Raw genomic sequence first — 19597 nt, forward strand, 5'->3', positions numbered from 1 at the left:
GTGCAGGACTCTCAGAACTAGCCATCTGTGCCGGTTCTTTCACATGTTAAAAAAAATAACATAAACGTGTAGAAATGTCAGCGTCTGTGTGTTCGTGCACAGCGAGTGCACACCGACAAAGAGCTACTGAAGCTATGCTACAATACAGACGGTGAAGTATGTGTTAACTGTACGGACACATGCACACATGTGATCACATAATCAGCCCATCTAAAGAAAGTCACAACTCTGAAGTCACTTCCAACTTTAGGTGGGGGGTATGTTCTTAATGGCAGACTTTAATTAAATACCTACATTAGATGCTAATGAACATTTGTCTTCCTTGGAGAAGCTTTACTTCCTGCCATTTTGGCACTGCCAAACTCCCCTCTTTGCTCCTGAATCAGCATAACATCACTGCGTGGGTGAAAGGGAGAAAGGAGCAAGGCCAAACCAGAGCTGGGAGTAGCAAATTATTCATGTAGAGTGCTTTAGCTTGTACAGCAGCGAGCGATGTGGGCTGTGCTTTCCACCTCTACCCACACCGTGTGAAGAAAATCAGGTCCGAATAAAAGACTGAGCCTCTGTGCTTCTGAGACAGGCCTTTAATGCACCCTGAAAACAAAGCAACCAATTTACTGTGGCAACCCTCCTCTACTTTCTAACTGGCCGCTGAAGAACAGCATTTCAACAGCTCAATACATAGAAATTACACTACAGCTGAAACTACAAAAGAGACAGATAACGACATCTTTTCTTCAAGAAGAAAATAATTGGTTTTGAAAAACAGTTTTTGTTATTGTCAACACTTAAGAAACTGACTTAGCTCTGTGCTGTCAGTCTGCCGTTTTTCATCATTCACTTGACATCTCACTTTTTGCGTTTTGGCTGGATTCGTCGTGTGTGTGGGTCGACTGTACGTGTGTGTGTGTGTGTGTACAGTGCAGTTGTGTGGCGGCAGCCGGCTCAGTTTGTTAGTGAGATCATCTTGTTAGTGAACTGGTAACCTCATTAAATGGTAGGAGGTTAACTTGTCTGCTCAGTGGAGAGTGTACTTATCCTTGGCACTGAACTGTAACTCTGATGCCGCTGACAAGACTACACACAGACTGTAATCAATCAATTACATGTGAAGCATTTGGTGTCTGCTCTTATCCACTGCAACATTAATGAGTCAATAACAGAGCTGGTTTTCAGCATCCAGCTTGAGGACTTTGTGACAGAACGCATGAACGCCTGCATCCTTCTGACAGTCTCTACTGTCAGTGCAGCTGCAGCATCAGTGTGTATCTCTAAACAAAATCTCAATATGTTGGATTTAACTTTTCAAATTTGACTTGAATCTTTTGGGACCTGGTACAAGAGGGTCACAGAGAGAACTTATTGGTTAGAGATCAAGCTAAACTCTACTGAACTAACCAATCTACAGCTACTCTTTTTATACTGTGTGTCTGTGGAAATGAATAATTCTACGGTGTCCCTGAGAGCTCAGTGCACTGAAACCCGAGAAAGCAGAGGCCAATAGACAAAAACAGGAAAATTACAAAAATATATTCACCAACTCGACCACACACGTGCATTGTAACAAAGCACAAAAAGTTGTTTCAGTTTAAATTTTCTGATTGTATGACTGAGACATTTGTGTGTCGGGCGTGTTCATCAGTTTTTAGTGTCCACTGGAAACTTATTTTCTCAGTTTTTCACCATCAGTATTTCATGTTTTCCTGTTTGCTTGTGTTTTGTGTATATTGTTGTGTACGCCGCTTATTTCTGTATTTGTTTGTTTTCTGTATCTGTTATGTTGCATATGTGTTATAAAATCATTGAAGATGTTTATGGGGGTGTTACTGTAGCAATAAAAAATCCAAAACTACAAATATATACAGTATCTCACCGATGGTACATTGTGGAGCTCCTCCAACAACAGTTTTTTTCCACAGTTGTACATATCTACAGTAAATATTACACCATATACCCATATCCACAAAGCATCCGCAAAGGCTGAATCATAAAGTAGTCCAGCTGAAGTATACAGTCAGTGTTTTTGACGCAATAGCAAATGTGAACTCTGTTTTGGGGGTTTTTGCCGGTCACTTGGCAAGATACCAAGGGTGGAATTGAGAGAGCAGCCAGTGAGTGAACCTGAATCTGCTGTGAGAACAAAGGTGGATCGTGTGAACACTGACAGTACAGTGATGCTCCATTCAGTCGGCTCAGAGCCGGAAAAGCTGCCCTTTCACTGTCAAAATAATGAGGGATTGAACACTGCAGGTTACCATAAGGAAAAGGTCAGAGACATTGATCCCGTTCTCATAGATTGATCCCACTCTCAGAGGGGCTTGCTGAGACATTACAGCCCCGATCACTCACACAATGTGTGTGTGTGCGTGTGTACGTGTGTGTGCTGCCTGCATGTGCATCCGTCCATGTCTATGCAAGTGTGATTGTGTATAAATTCACCAAATTACATAATGCAACAAGGAAGGCATATTAATTACCCAAGCTGCAAACAGCTAATGATGACCAAGGCTAAAAGCAGGTACGTGAAAGACAAATTAAAAGTGCTCAGATGGGGCTTGATTTGATTAAGGAATGTACCACCCTGAGTTAACATCCCGCCATGTTTACTGTCTCTCTCAATTTGCAGTGATCCAATAAAGGCAAAAATTGCTAAAATGCAGTGGAGCAAGATGACCGAGCACTCAAAAGTAGCAGATGAACCCCAGGCTATAAAAGGTGTTCAACAAAAACAAAACAAACAAACAAATAGAAAAAAAAACAATGAAGCACAAAAGGAATCAACTTACTTCAGGCAAACTTGCAGAGAAGGAAAAACATAAATCACAAGAATTCAGGGCATTTACTCAAGAGAGCGTTTCAAGGTGCCACAATTGTTTATTTTCTGCGGCTTCCGTGCTAATCAAACAATTATACAACTCCAGAAGCACAAGACTCCTCACAAGATATGACAACTGTAAAAACATGAACGCTGTTGAAAATGAATTACATTATTTGAACCTGGATACACTGGGACACTGAGTGAAACATGAATTGAGAATGAAATTGTTTGCTAATCCTTTTCTGTCAAATACTGCATTGAAAAAATCCAATATATCTAATGTTTTGTCAATTTCATTGATTTTTGTAAATTTAACCTTATTCTGAATTTGACGCATCAACACGTTTGAAACAAGTTTGGACAGGATCAACTAAAGACTGGGAAAGATGTGGAATGCTCCAAAAACACCTGTTTGGAACGTTCCACAGGTAAACAGGTTCATTGGTAACAGGTCATAGTGTCATGATTGGGTATGAAAGGGGCATCCTGGAAAGAATCAGTCGATCACAAGTAAGAATGAGCGAGTTCACCACTTTGTGAACACATGATTGTATGAAGGGTATTAATAAACGGGCTCAGGAGCACTTTGTATAGCTGCTGTCGGTAAACACAGTTTGTTTTCAAGTGACTGAATTCTGTTTTTATCTTTATTTTACACAATCGGGGTTGTATAATAACTATTTTATTCTTTTGGCCACTTGGGGGCAAAAACAAAATCAAATTTAGAATTAATTTGCAGTCGGGCCACCTGTCAAATTTAAGTTGCTCTCCTTTTAGCTCTGGAATGATGTCTGGAAATATCTTTAGCTGCTAAATGTTCTGCTATGCTCACCAGCTCGTCCTTAACTTTGCCTGCACGCTGTCACATACTGCACAGTTATTTATTTGCCCCAGCGACATGTTAGAACTGCCTCTTGTTGAATCTAGTACAATATGGTAATTAAAAGCAATTCAGTGTTTGAGCTTGTGCAACTCATTTGTCTTCATTTCTTTCTTTTGAATAATACTAAAGTAATTACTGGTTTATTTTTGCATTGACTTGAAACTCCAGGTGGGTCAGGGACTCCAGCTTCTGGCTGAAATACAGCTACACAGTCTCTCTTTGGCTGAGAAGAGGTGACAGTCTGAAAGCGTTTTCTTCAGGGAGAGATCACCACAGTAAGAATGCTCCCAGTGGACTCTGTGATCTTCCTTTGAAAAAACTATACTGCACATCCCATCTTTTTCTCTACAGGACTTAAAAAAAGGTCACACTGCTCAACAGCTCACCTCAGAATCCTGGACATAAGCTGCAGACTTTTCTCTTTTTTTAGCTGCAACCATGAAATAAAGGCCAAAACTCACAAAAGTAATGTTTACAAGAAACAAGCTCAGATAACAGACCTGCAGAGCCAAACTGCAGGTGAGGCAAGAATATTATGGAAAGCTTTAACACTTCCTACCCATGGAGGGAGCCAGAGAGTGCAGAATTTCATTGAGCGGTATGGAGCCCCGTGGGAGCATACACACCCACACAGCAACATGAATGCACAGAACAGAAAAACAAACACAGAGTCAGATTCAAGCAGCCTGCTAAATATTGCACCTGGAGTAGGCTGCATGCTTAACACCAGCCTTTCTAATATCATCTTAGCTCGAGTCCCCTGCAGTACTGGTGGTGAGAGTCACACCCACATGTCCCGTTTTATTTCCGACACACACAGACACCCACACCGGTGTATTTTAATACGCTGCTCAGCAAAGTGTACGGAACACATGTGCAAGCCGACATACTGTGTGTAACGTACACAGCCTCAGTATTCTCCTCTCACTGTCAGTCAACTCACAGCAAGAGTCTGTCCCCCGCATGGTTTCTCTGCCAGGAACCAGACCACAAGCTGTGAGCAAGAAATGTCAGCTGTCATTAAATGCCGTCACATACCTCACAGAGATATAATATTTTAGGTGTTTATTAACAGGAAGGAAGATCACTTCCCACTAAGTGGTAGTTTTCATGCTCACAACACAAATCAACCATGTAAAAGAAAACTGAGGCAATGTTAGAGAGACAGCTGCAGACTTTCTGGGAGGAAAGTGAGCAAATGGGAACGTGACAGCAGCGCATGGGGATATTAAACATTTGCATGCAGCAACACAGTCACGTACCATGTGTAATCCTCTCTCACAAAGTTTCACTTCTGAATGTCAAACTTTGTGTACCCTCCCTCTTACATGAGTTATCCCAAAATACTTCAGCAGTAGCTTTTACATCTCCCCCATCAAAACAGTCTCGGTCATTACCTGAATGTAAATTGTTTTTGACAAGTTGCAACAAAAGCGATGGCCACGTCAACCTTCAGAGTAGGAACAAAGAGGAAAACTATATAGCAACAAAGGCAGAAATCATCATTATAATCCTTCAAGTTCTGAGTCCCACAGAGATTAATGAGGCGTACGACAGAGGAGGTCATAATTAATTCGTAACAAGTGAAGGTCAGGGGAGCAGAGGGTCAGTGTGAATTATTAACTACCACGTGCACAGGGGCATACTGCCAAGCAGGTGAGAATGGGGTGAGTGGGGAAATATGTCACCCACAGTTCGGTGCCCAGACGCATAGACACACACACATTTAATGCCAGCAAAGAAGCAAAGGAACACAGAAACACTGCATGTAAGCAACGTAAGCAAAGAAGCAACACTAGCAGAATTTTACTATAAAGCCCACTATAAAAACTGTACTCACTGTATTCAATCCTGCTTCAATGCAGGAATATTCACAATAAGACTCAAAGATCAGCAGAGCAGGTGACTCTATCAAAGATCTATTAGAGCCCTTTAAACCACTGTATCCATTTCCATTATGCACAGTCTGAATGAACAGTATTTTGAGACTACCAAGTGCGCAGTGCAAAGCGTGAGCGAGCACATGTCACAGCAGTGTGCCAGGCTGTGCCACGCCACACCACGGCTGTGACAGGTCAGTAAGAGTCAGCAGGTATATAGGTCAATCCCCTGGGACTCCTTCAATGGGGACACGTGGTCAGGCCTGTGGATTAGAGAGGAAATGAAGGATCATCTACTGAGCAAGCAGGACTCAACTACAGCCACAGTCACTCATATAGAGCTCCATCCAGTGCATTCAAAATGAATATACAAAATATAGTAGGTCATCATCACAATGAGGTTTTGTAGGGCAGGATATAGAGTCTGCACACTGCACTGTTCTGAATAAATACCACTCCTTCTTCACCTCAGGGTCTCTTGTTTGCAGCGGCATGTTCAACAGGCCAACCTGCAGGTGGACAAGCCGATTTTCTGAGAAGTCGCTGAGATTATTTTCATTAGAATAATATCATATCAGTCTGAACAAAGTCACATTCAAAGCACGAAGAATCTTGTCCCGGTGAATAGCTATTCAGATTTGAAAATAATCCGTTTCTATTAAAAACTACAGTAGTCCCTAAAGTAAAATACAAGACAGAAGAGTTGATATGATTGTGGGAGGCTTTGCAGGCTCCTCCTCAGCAGGTTCTACATAGAATCGTGAAATGTAAGCTGAATTTCCAAAGAAAAGCAAATTATGCTTTATGTGCACACTTTTGCACAACACATCCCAGCTCAACCTGCGTCCAGCTCTAATCGACCTCACTGCACATTTTGAAACAAAAAGATGAGCTACCTTACTGTGCAACCTCACATGGAATGACATTCAGAGACAGTTTTAGCAGGACTAAGAGTCTACAGCCATGTACTTAGAAAGAGTGGGGCTTTGAGCTAAATGCTAATGTTAGCTTGTTAACATGCTTAGCACAAAACATGAAGCACAGCTGAGGCTAATGGGAATGTCCTTAGCAGGTACTGGATAAGTACTGGATAAATGGACAATTTGACCCGATGGTGCTAAATGACAAGTTCAAAAATGGACTGACTGAGCAGCCAAACAATATTCTCATCCATAAAGTGATGCTGCTAGCACAGCTGAAAAGAGATATGCAGAACTAATGCTTGTTTGTTTTAGTTGTTTTTGGCATAGAAAAATGTTCGAAGCTCATCTTAAAAGCTAACCCGATCCTTTACTTGATTATTACGTGACTAATGTGCACAAACAGGCACGTTAGCAAAGCGTGTACAGTAGAAGATTAACGTTCTGAAAACAGCGGCAGTGTACACGTGAAATAACTTTCTTCTCCAGCAGAGTGTGTTGCTGCAGGACAACAGCGTGTCATCTGCCATTAAGTGTGTGTCTCTGCTGTTCCTCCAAGGCCAGGGTAGCACAGGGTCAGGTCGTGTTCTCTGCTCTGTGTTTACTTAATCTGTCTGTTTCTGTGTGATTCAACGGGGGCAACAGGTGCGCCCTTTTTCCCCAGCGTACAGGGGACGATCACATTGAGACTGTCGTGCCACAGTAGGGGGCCCTCAATACATAAATAAGACACTGTGAAAAACACCAAGACATCCAAGTGATCCCACAGGATCATTTCATCTGAAAGCGTTTTTCTAACCACACATCTTCTCTGTGAAGTAAGTCTGGCTCAGACACAGACTGGTGAATGATATTTCTACGCTCTCTGCTACATGTGGGCAGGTTTACATTTAGAGGAAGCCGTGAAATGACCTAAAAGCACGTGGTTTGTTACATTGCCACAGGAAAAAAAAAACATCAAGAATCATATAGTATATGGTACACCTTCATTTTCTTTCATTTAACGTTCATTTCAAAGCTTTATTGTCATTAAAAGCTCTTTATCAATAATGTTATGGCTCAGCTAGGCAACAATAACAATCGGACGAACGACAAGACAAAAAAATCTAAATGAAACAGAAATGCAATTAAAAAATTCTGAATAAAATTTCCAATTCTATATGTCATCTTAGAAACACATAAACAACCCAAGAGCTGTCCAAATCCATAACAATGATCATTAACAAACTACCATCATATAGCAGGTATATATATGAGGTAATTACCCTAATCCATCTCCTCCACCATGTCTAAATATAACTGGATGTTTAAAGGAGATGTGGATCCACCTCCTTCATCCCTCAAAGAAGTCAAACCTTTTCTAGAGGACAAGAACAATCCAATATCCCACTTCACACACTTCAGGACTTGTAAGACTGCATTTTAAAGGACAACTGAAGCTGCTCTAAAGGCAATGGGTGGTATTTAACCGTTTCCTTGGTTATCTTTATTTTTTTATTTTCTGGGAAGCCTTTTCACACAGCTCTGCTAATTTTGCCCTGAGAACATTCAAACTGCGTGAACTGTTTATCCCTCTGCAGTCTTTCTTAAAAAGCACCCAGAGTGGTATCATACGGCTCCGCTTCGTTTAGCCAATGCGTCTCTCGCTGTGGTCAAACTGTCTAATGCAGTCAGTCTTTGATGTGTCTTGTTTTCACCTTCCTACACTGCCTACCTCCTTCATTGTGCAGTCATATTTCCTGACTCATCCGCTGTTCTCCACCTTTTTTGGGCTTTAATCAGCACACAGGCTTAATGTCAGCAAGATAATAAGACACAGGATTCCACTGTGGCTGAATGAGATTAAGACAGACGTATGCGCTCGTCAACAACAATATAGTTTGTGTGCAGCATCATGCAGACGATGGGTGATGCCATGGGTAATCTGCTCACTCACGGGAAGATTAATCAGCCCGATGTCTGTTTTGCTAAACTCGTCCGAGGCAAAACCAGAATAAAAGCAGTGGCGAAAACAAAAGTCAGGCCTCTGAACATACATCTGTTTCCCAAATGTTAATCAAGATGCAGCCAATCAAACCTATTTTACACTGTGGTTTGCTGCCGAGCCAAAACAAGTCATGTGTCTCGCCGCATATGTCTGTCCTCAGGACAAGTTAATCAGGCTGTCTCCTCAGCCCTGTTTCATTTTAGATGAGCTTCTAACACTCCCGCCAGGCAAATCTACAACTATCAGCCAAGCAAATACAATTCATGTATCTTACATTTATCTTTTAGACAAGTTACTCAAGCTGCAACCTTTCAACAGCGTCTAGTCACATGACTACTTTACTGGAACAAGTCCCGCAAAAATATATGTCTACTGATGCTGCACCGGTTTTTCACACACATTGTTCACTGCAGACGTACAAATCGTACATGTTTTAACTTGGTCAGCAAGTGTGTAAGGCAGCATGGGCATCAACATCACTTGAGTAAGCACTGGACTACATATGAGAGAGGAAAGTTACAGAGCTGTGGTCAAGAACAAGAAGCTACTAACAGTCTAAGTCTAAAAATAAAGCAATTTATGGGATACATGTTAAGCAAATGAACTAAAATTTATACCTAATACAGATGTGTGACTTACATTAAAAGGAAACTGGCCGGTCTTAAAGAACATTAATGTTCTTTAAAGCCCCAAAAAAGGTAAAATTGGTGCACAGAAATGTGTGACATCACAGTTTTAAACTCGGTTCGAGAGGAGCACGTACAAAAACACAAACAGAAATCTCTCATGTGAAATAACCAAACAGCTGTAACTTTGCTCATAGTTGATTTAGGCCTTGAAAGACAAGAAACAGTAAAAATGTGGCACATGTGATACCATTTCCTCAAGAAAAAGTATATTTAAGGATAAACTGACTGCAACTTCGAGTTTGTCTCACGTTGTCTCACAATCATTTGTTGATGTCTTAATCTAACAACTTGTCTACACAGAAAACATGGCTTACCACTGATAACATTAACTGTGTGAATGCTGCTGAAGCCATCTAGGAGGCTGACATGTCCACGGGAAATATATTTCATCTCACTTCCTTGTAATGCGCTCGTTTTGGAGCTGTTAATGGAAGGATGGAAAAGGTGGCAGACCCTGTGGTGAGCTGTGAGTGAGTGATTCTCAGGAGAGATAAGAAAGTTCAGCACATTATCATTAAGTACAGTAGATTGATCAGGCATCTCTGCTACATCCTTTTGTACAATAACTGGGCTAACAGGCGCAGTGATCACTAATCCATCTGTTTTTTTTGTTTTTTTTTTAAAAAAGAAACCATTTATTTTAGATTAAAAACCTTTATAGGTTAATTTGTGAAGGAAGGTGTTGATAAGAATGCAGGTAAATGACAGTGACCAAGTGAACCCATTAGGAACTATTAGCCTTCCTTCAGCTGTTGTGCCACCCCCCCCCAGCCCCGGTGTCCTCACTAATGGAGGCAGTGGGAGGATTGTCTCTCTGACTGAGAGTCATGGTCCTCGCGCTTCTTTTGCTTCTGTTCTTATAGGTGATCAGGCCTCCAGACCCTCACTCACTGATCTGGTCATCTCCACTGCTGCCTGACAGCTGCAGCACTGAGAAGATTAGCAAGGGGTTAACTGTAATATCTGAGCGATCAGTGAGCTTTATCTCTTTCATTTTGTCTCTCAATCTCCTGCTCCCTTTCATTATAGCTCTCCCTCTGTCTGGCTGTGTGTATGTGGTTTTTTTTTGTTCCCCTGACATACAACTGCATGTCTCTGTTCCATAATCTCACATTTGTGTTGCCAGCCTTTTAGTATTTGCAGCCTGTAAGCATAGTGCACACTCAACTAAACCCCTCCTTCTTTCCTAATGCCAGCATTAGGGAGTAGCTGCATGCCTGAGGTGCTGCGGAGAAGAGAGAGCAGGAGCACCGATGAGGCGGGTGAAGTGATGTGTTGAGACAGGAGGGCCCAGTAGCAGGGGTGGGAGGACTGCTCCGCCCCACCTCTGTGGGTCTGACAGCGAGGATAGCGCAGCCATGCCAGAGGCCCCTGAGCATCGCTGAAGCTCGTTAGCATAGCCACCAGGCCTTGAAGATGATGAGTCCTGAAGAGGTGATTTAGCCAATGCTGAGGTCCTGTGTAGGCTTCAGAGCACATTCCCTCACAAGGTGGGAGAGGAAGGGCATTTGAAGATAGAACCAGAGAAAAGGACTGGAGGAGTAATTCAAGTTCAATATGGTCACTGTGCTCCTGGATAGTCATTCATCAAAAGGGCTGATACTGCTGCTGGTGCAGGCAGGGCTCGGTACAGGTCGAGGTTGACCTCAAAGACATCACATGAAAAATGAGCACTTGTGGTGCACAGAAGCTAAGTAGAATAAGGTACAAATGATGCAATCCCAGCGTCAAAAGGTGCTAGTCTTTGTAGATTTTCTTTTTCCGGTCATCCTCAGGTTTAGAATAATCTGACAACAAAATGTGAAAAATCTTAAAAAGCGTAAAAAGACTGGGATGTAAGAGCGGTTTTGAGAGCTTTGCCCTGGATCTCTGCGACATACAGAGTTTAGACAAAGTGTATAAAACTCCAGGTCAGTCTGAGAACAGAGCCTGCAGCCAAACACAAAGGTCCCAGAGATGAGAGTGAGTGGCATTTAAGCCTCCAAACCAGCGAGCCATCTGTGCTGGGTGCTACATAATCTCAACAGGAAGCAGTCATTGCTTTACATCACACATCATCTTCCTGTCTACCGCAGCACAGGCACACGCTCAGTGTTATCAGCGAGCGTGCTGTGGATGTGCCGCCTTATTAAAAACACGCAGGATTTAGGTGGAAAAGCTTTGTTTCACCACTACAGTCTCTTCCACGCTAATTTATTTATCAGGCAAAGTCAAACTGGCATTGTCTCAGTTTAATCATCCAACAAGGCTTACTATTCTCTGATGGCACTTATTTGTGTGGGTGGATCTTTATAGTGGTGTGTTGGGGTTAAGCACCGCACTCAAGGGGATCACTACACTCCCTCAACACGGATTAGAAACACTCTCAACTATTAGCTCCTTCTACGAGACTCCCCCAAACACACACACACACACACACACACACAAACACATCCTTCTCTCTGTCTCTGTCTCTTTTTGTTTGTGTCTGTATCACCTCTTATAAATACTCTGTCTTATTGCAGGGGTTTTAAAATGCTCGCCCCGCTGCTGCTGCTAAATCAACAGAGCGCAGACTGAATCAAGAGGGCTGAGTACCCGTGTTGCAATGTCAACTGCAAGTGATTCAACCAGAAGTAATTGCCAATTCAATCAATGTGTCAACAGCAAGCGGTCTCCTACTAAGGCACGTAGACAGGAGGAAGAGGAATGCAAACGGAGGGAGAGGAGCACTGAAACGTGCAAAGAGAAAGAGGGTGCGTGTGTAGATACATCCTGAACGACAACTGAAACAAGAGAGACAAGAGGACAAAACAAGCACAGTGTCACATTACACAATGTCAAAGGGGACATTTTATGTATCTGGCACATCACATACATCTGTATAACGTGGGACAGCTGCAAAACACTGTAGATGAAATAAAATAAGGCAAGCCACAATTAAATATTTCCTCTCTGCTTTTGGAATACTGGCAGTTTTACAGCGAGGTGAGTACTCCCATTTAATATATCTGAAATAGGAGAACGGGAGAGCGAAGTACAGTGATGTGTGTGGGTGTCCGTACTGTATGTGAGTGTGTATGTGGGTGTTTGCAAAGCTGGAAAAATGTCTTACTTTACAAGTACCAGATGCTGCCAGTGCATAACTCAATGATGGATTGTTGAAATAAGTGACATCACAAAAATATGTCTTCATTGGGAATCAAATGATTCTATTTATTAACTCGTTTATCAGTTATTTGTATCTGACTGTCGTAATTTAATGATCTTATTATTGGTAGTCCACGACAAAACCATTCCTGTGTTGGAAAAATAACCACACACTCATTTTTGACAAATATTGCATTCTTTCTAATATTGCTGAAGCCCCACGACATGTAATCTAGTAGTTCCCAGAAATGTGTTTGAGTGGGCGTGAACGCATCCTGGCATGTGCAGCATGTGTAAGATGCATGTGGGCGTGTGACTCTGAATTCTTGTACCAGCGCTATGTGTGTGCTGGCGTCTATAAGCACATAGTACATGCAGCGCAGAGGAATATGGAAGCATTAAAAGGTGGCAAGCAGCTGATTGAGGCCGGGTGGGTGTCTGAATCTGTGATGGTGTACCATCATCACTTTGGGAGCAGCCAGGCTGAGCGCGGCAGGCTAGGATGCATGATGCCGGCAGCCATCTGGCTTTGGATGGGACTCCTGAGGGAGACACAGGCTGGTGCCAACCTTCAGAAAACACTTTCAGCATGTTTGAGAATGAGAATGACATGTTCATCTATACTGTGGCTCTGTGTGAGAGCGGCAACTGTGTTCCTGCAGAGCTGTGACACATTCCCAAATACTACATGTTCTACATATGTTTACTGTCTGTTGGGTGCGTCCTCAAGGACACTGTAGTCTCAAGCAATTTGTATTGAATGGAAAACAGAAATTAACGGAGGTTCCATCTAGAATTTCTATCATTTAACACATGGATTTAATCTGTGTGTATCTCTCAGTAGCTGCTGGATAGAAGCGATTCCCAGCTGAGTAAACATTGTGTTTCAAAACCAAGCATCGCTTTTAAGGGTGAAGTTTGTGCTACACTATGACTTATCTGCGATTTCTCATTATCAAGATTTCATCATGTGCTAACCGCACAGAAGTGAGCCAATATATAGTTACAGCAGACAGTGTTACAGCCTGTTAAAAGGTCTTTCTTTGCACAGAGTCTGACTGTAATTGCTTTGTCACAGCTGAGCATATTACAGAATGAGACTGTGTGTGCCTTTGTGTGTGTGCATATGTGTGTCCTATGGGTGTCTATGGGGATATAATGAGCGGGCAAATAGCAGACAGAATGTAAAATAATGAGTAATTTGGAGGTAAATATGTTGACGTAAACAAGCTATTTAAACTCTGGCCTTATTTCAGCTCTGTATTGTTTCTGGCAGAGCAAATCTTTGTGACCAAGGACCAGAGCCAGGATAGACCACAGCTGAACTTTCCTTTGCTGTTGGCACATTACTGGGATATGCTGATATTAAACTGAAGTTTGTCTGATCCACCTTAACATTCTGGAGGATGAGAGTCTTATTTAGAAGATAAAAAGGCATGTTCACGCTGCAGAGGTGAGTGAGTAAAGGTGAAAGTAAAACTGCTCAGAAGAATTAGAGAGTATGTTTGATATGAGAGACCCAAATATGTGCTCCAAAAGTAGACTTTTTGTAAATTTAAACGTGTTCGATTCTCGAACAAATCATATCTGATTGACACATCTCAAAGGCAACCTGCTCCACCTGCAGTAAAGCGAACACACACACACACACACACACACACACATGCATGCACACAGGCATCGACACACGCTGACCTTATGTGACATGGGAAATCAAACACAGCTCTCTCACTGCTCCACACTGCATGAACTATTTATAATGTTCTCCCTCACTGAATTATTGATGAGCTATGTTTTCTGTTTCTCTACACTTTTTCTACAGTTCTGTGAGAAATTCAGAGCGTTTGCTAATGATCCACTCAGGGCCTCCGTCTCATTACAAACAGGGTGCACTTCTATATCGCAGTAATAGACACAAAGAGTCAGATCAGTGCGTCTGCCCAGCCGTGGGAACAAAATGTTAGACATATGGAAAAACAGCCAATGGGAGAATAATGTTATAGTGAGGCTGCTGGGAACTGAAGCATAATGCATTATGTCAAACACACCTCCGTCTGTATTTACAGTAAGGACAAAGCTAAGGCATGGCTGGAGGATGGATGTAGTAGCTTGTGCCGCCGGAGGGACAGAAAGAAAGACAGAGCGGTTCAGGAATTAGGATTGACATGCAGTGTACTGTAAACCAGATTTAGCAGCTCGACACTCCAGTGAAAACATTTTAGGTTCTGTTTACATCCAAACTCTGGGGAGATGACAATGACACATGGTTGGTTTTAATCTCCTTGAGAAGCGTAATGGGGGAGGAAACAGTCCCAGAACAAGGACATCTTCTTTACTCAGAGCCACACATGACTTTCAGCACTAATTGATGTGAAATATTGTGCAACATAACAAACAGTTGGCTTCCTCTCACTCATTATCCCTCTTTCTCACTGTCTGCCTCCCGCTCAATCTATCACCTCTTTCCCTTCTCTCCTCCGTTCATCCACTCCTTCTCGCAGAGATGGTGACGCTCGTCTTCTCCTCGCAGTATTAAAAAGGGGCTGAATATTTTTTTTATAACATGATACAGCTCAGCCTAATTTGTTCTGAATGAATTATGCATTGTGTCACTCATGGGGTGACAGAAAATGTATTTTCATGAATATTTTCCAGCATCTCTGTGATTTTCACAAGCTACAGATCATTTTTTTAAATCCTCTCTAAGTACTGTTACAGAAAATTTCATTACAGGATGTCTATTACAAGTGACGGTTTGGGTGTGACATAGCAAAGGAAGCGAACACTTGATACTGAATATTTTGAGATTTGTAATTAGTTTAGGCCAATTTGTAGAAATGTGTTTTATGCATTTACCATTTTCACAGTGCCAGGATTATGTCCTCTGTGATTCAGCGAGGTAAAACCTGGAAAAGTCTGAGGTGAACACTTTCTGCAGCCATGATAGCTTAACCATCTATTGTTTTTTTAATTACTTTAATTACTTTGCCACATAATTGCAGTTCATTTGCATTTCCATTGTCACTTTCTATTAGTGGAAGCTTTTCCTCAGCTGTCAACATTGCAGGAGGACTTTGTTTCCTGTAAAATGTTTATTCTTGCGGCTGGAAAACATGTCAGCATTTGGATCGATTGAGACGTATGATCGGTTCAGTCAAAACTGATTTGCTGTTTTATTTTCGATGGAAATCTGTAAAAACAACAACACCAGAACCACCTTGTAAAGTTGTTAAAGCACATTCTGCATGACCGGTTCGTACCCCTTTCCCGCACGTTCCTGTCTGCCTCTCATTGTCTCTGCCCGCTCGGTCTAATAAATAACCAAATGAATGCCCCTTGTCTCATAGTCCCCTATGTTGGCTGTGAGAAACGCAAAAGGTAGAGCCAGCATATGGAAACATAACTGAATATTATCCTACATTTCTGCCAGCAGATTACCCTAAATCCATATCTATGTATTTCACTGTCTTTTATTATCAACAATACCAAGAAAATATCAAAACCAATTCAATGATCCTGTACTAAGAAGTACTGTCTGTGTAGCCAAAGTCTGGTATATCTTAATCCTCTGTACCATGAAGCTTTATGAGAAACATGTAACTGAACTGGGTGACATTCATTCATTAACATGATCACGGGCACTGTAATTTTATTTTTATTCCCACATACATCGTCCTGCTGTTGTAAATACTCACTAGAGCAGTGGTTCTCAGACTTTTTCTTCCAATGCCCGACTTCAGAAGCTGAAAAAATCATTATCAATCCTTATCAATGACGAAGAAGCAACTAATAAAACAGGATCCAAGTTCACTTTTAGTGAAATAAAGGTCAACACAATAGCATCAGAAAACTCTTGTTTGTTTATTTTCCTTCCGTAAATCAGATTTGTTGAACTGAGTTTCACTCCATATTTTTCTCCTGGTCATCCACGCCCCCCCACAGCGGCTCGATGCCCCTCAGCGTGAGAACCACTACACAAGAAAAACAACTCTGCTTTTAAAAATAGTCCCAAACAAAAACATCACCTACTTCTGTTTGAGTAACATTTGCTAAAAAAAAAAAAAAAAAAAGTCCAGCTGTTTCAGGAAATTTTTTAGCCTTTCGAAAAAATGAAAGGACACATTCATGACCTGTTTTTAAATTTACATCTACAGTAAGAACTAATGGCTGAGAGCCACAGACTGGGCACAGAAGTCAGAAAGTATTGAGAGATCAGCCGACATGATGGTTGTTTTGGTCTTTTCGTGAGATTTGTTGATGATAACAAAAACACATAATATCCAGCTATTCAATTCCATTTAATTGGTAAACAGCTGTCATTCCCCACTTGTTCAGCCATTCAGCACAGATTAAACTCAAAGGGCTTCTTTGTCTATCGTCCAGATTGATATACTCAATCAGACCAGAACTGTGACATACGAGCAAACGGACCACACCCTCATGAGAACAGGGAGCAGTGATTACAATTCTGCCTGCGACACACAGGAAGAGACAGAAAAAGCAGAAACAGAAGAGTTTGGAGAGATTAGGAGAGGATGAGCAGGAAGAATGTGCCAAACAGGCTGAGGAAATCAAGCTGAGAAACCTAGATTCAAAGTACAAAGCCTCACACCATGTCCAAATGGTTCTCACCCACTCTGGAGATAGCAAACCTGCCAGCTCACATGGAATGACAACAAAAACTGTTCACAGGTTTGGAAAGAATGCACCGAGTGCTGGATTGAGTTGCAGACCGTGGCCAGCGGAGGAGAAACACAACACACCTAATAACAGGAGTCTCTCATGAAAACAGAGCAGCGGCAGTCTGAAAGTTTTCTTAGACTCTCAGCGTCTTAGCAGCCAAGCATGAAAGGGACGCCTGACAAACAAATTATCTCTCTGTTTCCATAGCGATCTATGAATGGCCTGTGCTAGTGCCTGTGACAACCAGATGCCTGGGAAGACAAGGCTTGCCCATAAAAAGCCGGCGCTCTGCAGAAAGCCTGTTATTACTGCTATCATTCAATTGGACTTGATTTGCATAATTAAACTCTGTTATTGCCTGGCTCTGGAAGCCACTGCAACTCCCCGCTCTTACCAACAGGATGAGGGAGGACAAGGGGCCACTTAAGGGGGGAATATACCCTCAGCTGACCCCTGGATGTGACTAATCAATACTAAGATTATCCATTAAATTGAACTTGATAAGGCTCTGTTTCCTGTAGATTGGTCATATATTTCTGTGCAGCTTCAGGGCAGTGCACACTGATGAGGTGAGTCACAGCCTGGACTTCACTCTGCTAACGACATGAAAGGCCCTGACAGAGCAGAACAGAGCAGGTCCTGACTATGAAGCACAGAGAGAGAGAAAGGCAGGAGAAACAGGAAGAGCTTCTCACAGGCTTACATAAAGCATCGTGCATACAGGAGTATGAAACACATTGCAACCAGGGCATAAAACTTCCTTTGTATGAGCTCTTTGCTTTAAATATTTCTAAATAATTTGCTGATCCCTCTGTGTTAACGAATGAGAGCAAACAATAATGGACCATTATTAAAAAATACCAAGAAACAATAGAGCCAGAACTGACATGCAAACAGGACATCGTGAAGAACCTCAGAGATGGAGCACACAAAGGCAAATGTTGGCCATTTGACAGCATGTGAAGCCAAATATTTGATTGATATGCACAGGAACCCTCTGTAAAATGCAGCTATTTACTCCAAAACAAGACAACCACAAATAGATAACAACACAACCCATTCAACTACACTATGACAAAGCATTTTTCACAGAAACACATCAAGAGATCATTCCTTTTAGTAAATCCATGGTCTGAAAGCCGTCACGGACCAGCTGACATGTTGTTACAGCCAAAGAGATCAAATCAGAGTCTTACCTCGACTAGGTGTGGAGTTGGATTGAAGCCACACATGTTGCACACTTGGTGATGGCACTGTGTGCAGGTGTTGTAGTTGGGTTGTTCTGCTGTGTTGCCAATGTTGAGATTTGTCTTACAGAGAGGACAACAAGCTTTGGATTTAGAAGAGTCCGGAGGAGTGGGCTGTTGTTGTTGTTGTTGTTGTTGCTGAGCAGGGGCTCGAGGCCCTTGTTGCGCAGGTTGAGGTCCTGAGGGTTTACCTGCCCCAGGCCCCGGCCCAGGAGGTCCTCCTGGTTTGGGGGCCGGTTTTGGGGGCTGTTGTTGGGGTTGGGTAGTCTCAGATATGAGAGTACTGGCTTGGTTAAGAAGCGAAGCACCAAAGCCAAACAACTTCCCAAAAGTCTGCTCTGGAGGTGGGGGTTGTCGCGAAGGGGAGCTCCCTGCGCTGCGCGTCTGGTCCTGGCGGGGGTGGTGGGGTTGGTGTGCAGGAGAGCTGCGGGACAGATCAGGTTGGGACGGGGCCTTGGCCATGCCTGGGTGAGGGACTACCCCTAGAGGGAGCTTTGCTTGCTGTTGACCTGGGCCAGCTGGACCAGCCTGTTTGGTAGGGCCAGGTGCTGGCTGGGCCTGCGCTGGATGGGCCTGCGCTGGATGGGCCTGCGCTGGATGGGCCTGCGTTGGATGGGCCTGCGCTGGATGGACCTGCGCTGTAGGCTGTGTCTGAGGAGGGGTCTGTGTCTGGGGTGCAGGCTGAGTCGAAGGATCGAGTTTAAGTTCTGGTTTGGCTGCATGAGAAGGAGAGTGTATCTGTTGCTGACTCTTGGAGCGTGGTGTGGTCATGTCCATTCCCAGCGCTCTCTGCATCTGACAGTTCAGGCATAGCCATTCTTGAACCTGTGAAAGAAAGAGATAAAAAAGAAAACGATGACCATAAACTACAATATCTAGTCTTCATCTTTCAGAGTAGGAATAACTGTGGGAATTAAAGTCGCGGATTCTTGAGGTCTAGCCTGGTTCTTTGTTTTCAGGTTGCATGGTAGGCTAAGACAAGCAGCTATGGTTCTTAGTGTCACATTTAGTGTACAAACACGACAATGATATCAATCAACTAATCCAACTCTCAACAAGACAGCGCATAAGCATATTCTCCAAAACTATTCCTTTGATTAAAGGCTGTAACTGACAAGGCTATTGTATAAGAAACATTGGTGAATAATTGAATTCAACATATCCTTAAAAAAGATGCAGTAACTTGGCTGTGGTGTTTGTATCTTCAGCCTGCATTGCCCTGGGATTCTACTTGATGCTCCACTTTCTTTCCACTGTCCAAAAAGATGCATGTAACATGAAGTAAGAACTCCAAATTGCCCATGGGTGTGAATGTGAACATGAGTGTGTTGGTCTGTTTATGTGATGGCCTGGCTGCCTTC

At 42.6% G+C, this 19597-nt stretch overlaps 1 protein-coding gene across 3 annotated transcripts in view; it reads right to left on the bottom strand.

Moving 5' to 3' along the window:
• bsnb (bassoon (presynaptic cytomatrix protein) b) overlaps window positions 1-19597 on the bottom strand; it is a 65712-nt gene that overhangs the window by 23762 nt on the left and 22353 nt on the right. For all 3 annotated transcript variants that reach the window (XM_076758688.1, XM_076758682.1, XM_076758677.1), the window contains exon 3: window positions 18186-19061. In XM_076758688.1, coding sequence (XP_076614803.1) covers window positions 18186-19061 — 876 coding nt within the window. The remainder of the gene's footprint in view (window positions 1-18185; window positions 19062-19597) is intronic.

This window comes from Chaetodon auriga, chromosome 2, assembly GCF_051107435.1.
Source record: "Chaetodon auriga isolate fChaAug3 chromosome 2, fChaAug3.hap1, whole genome shotgun sequence".
NCBI classification, from domain to species: Eukaryota; Metazoa; Chordata; class Actinopteri; order Chaetodontiformes; family Chaetodontidae; genus Chaetodon; species Chaetodon auriga.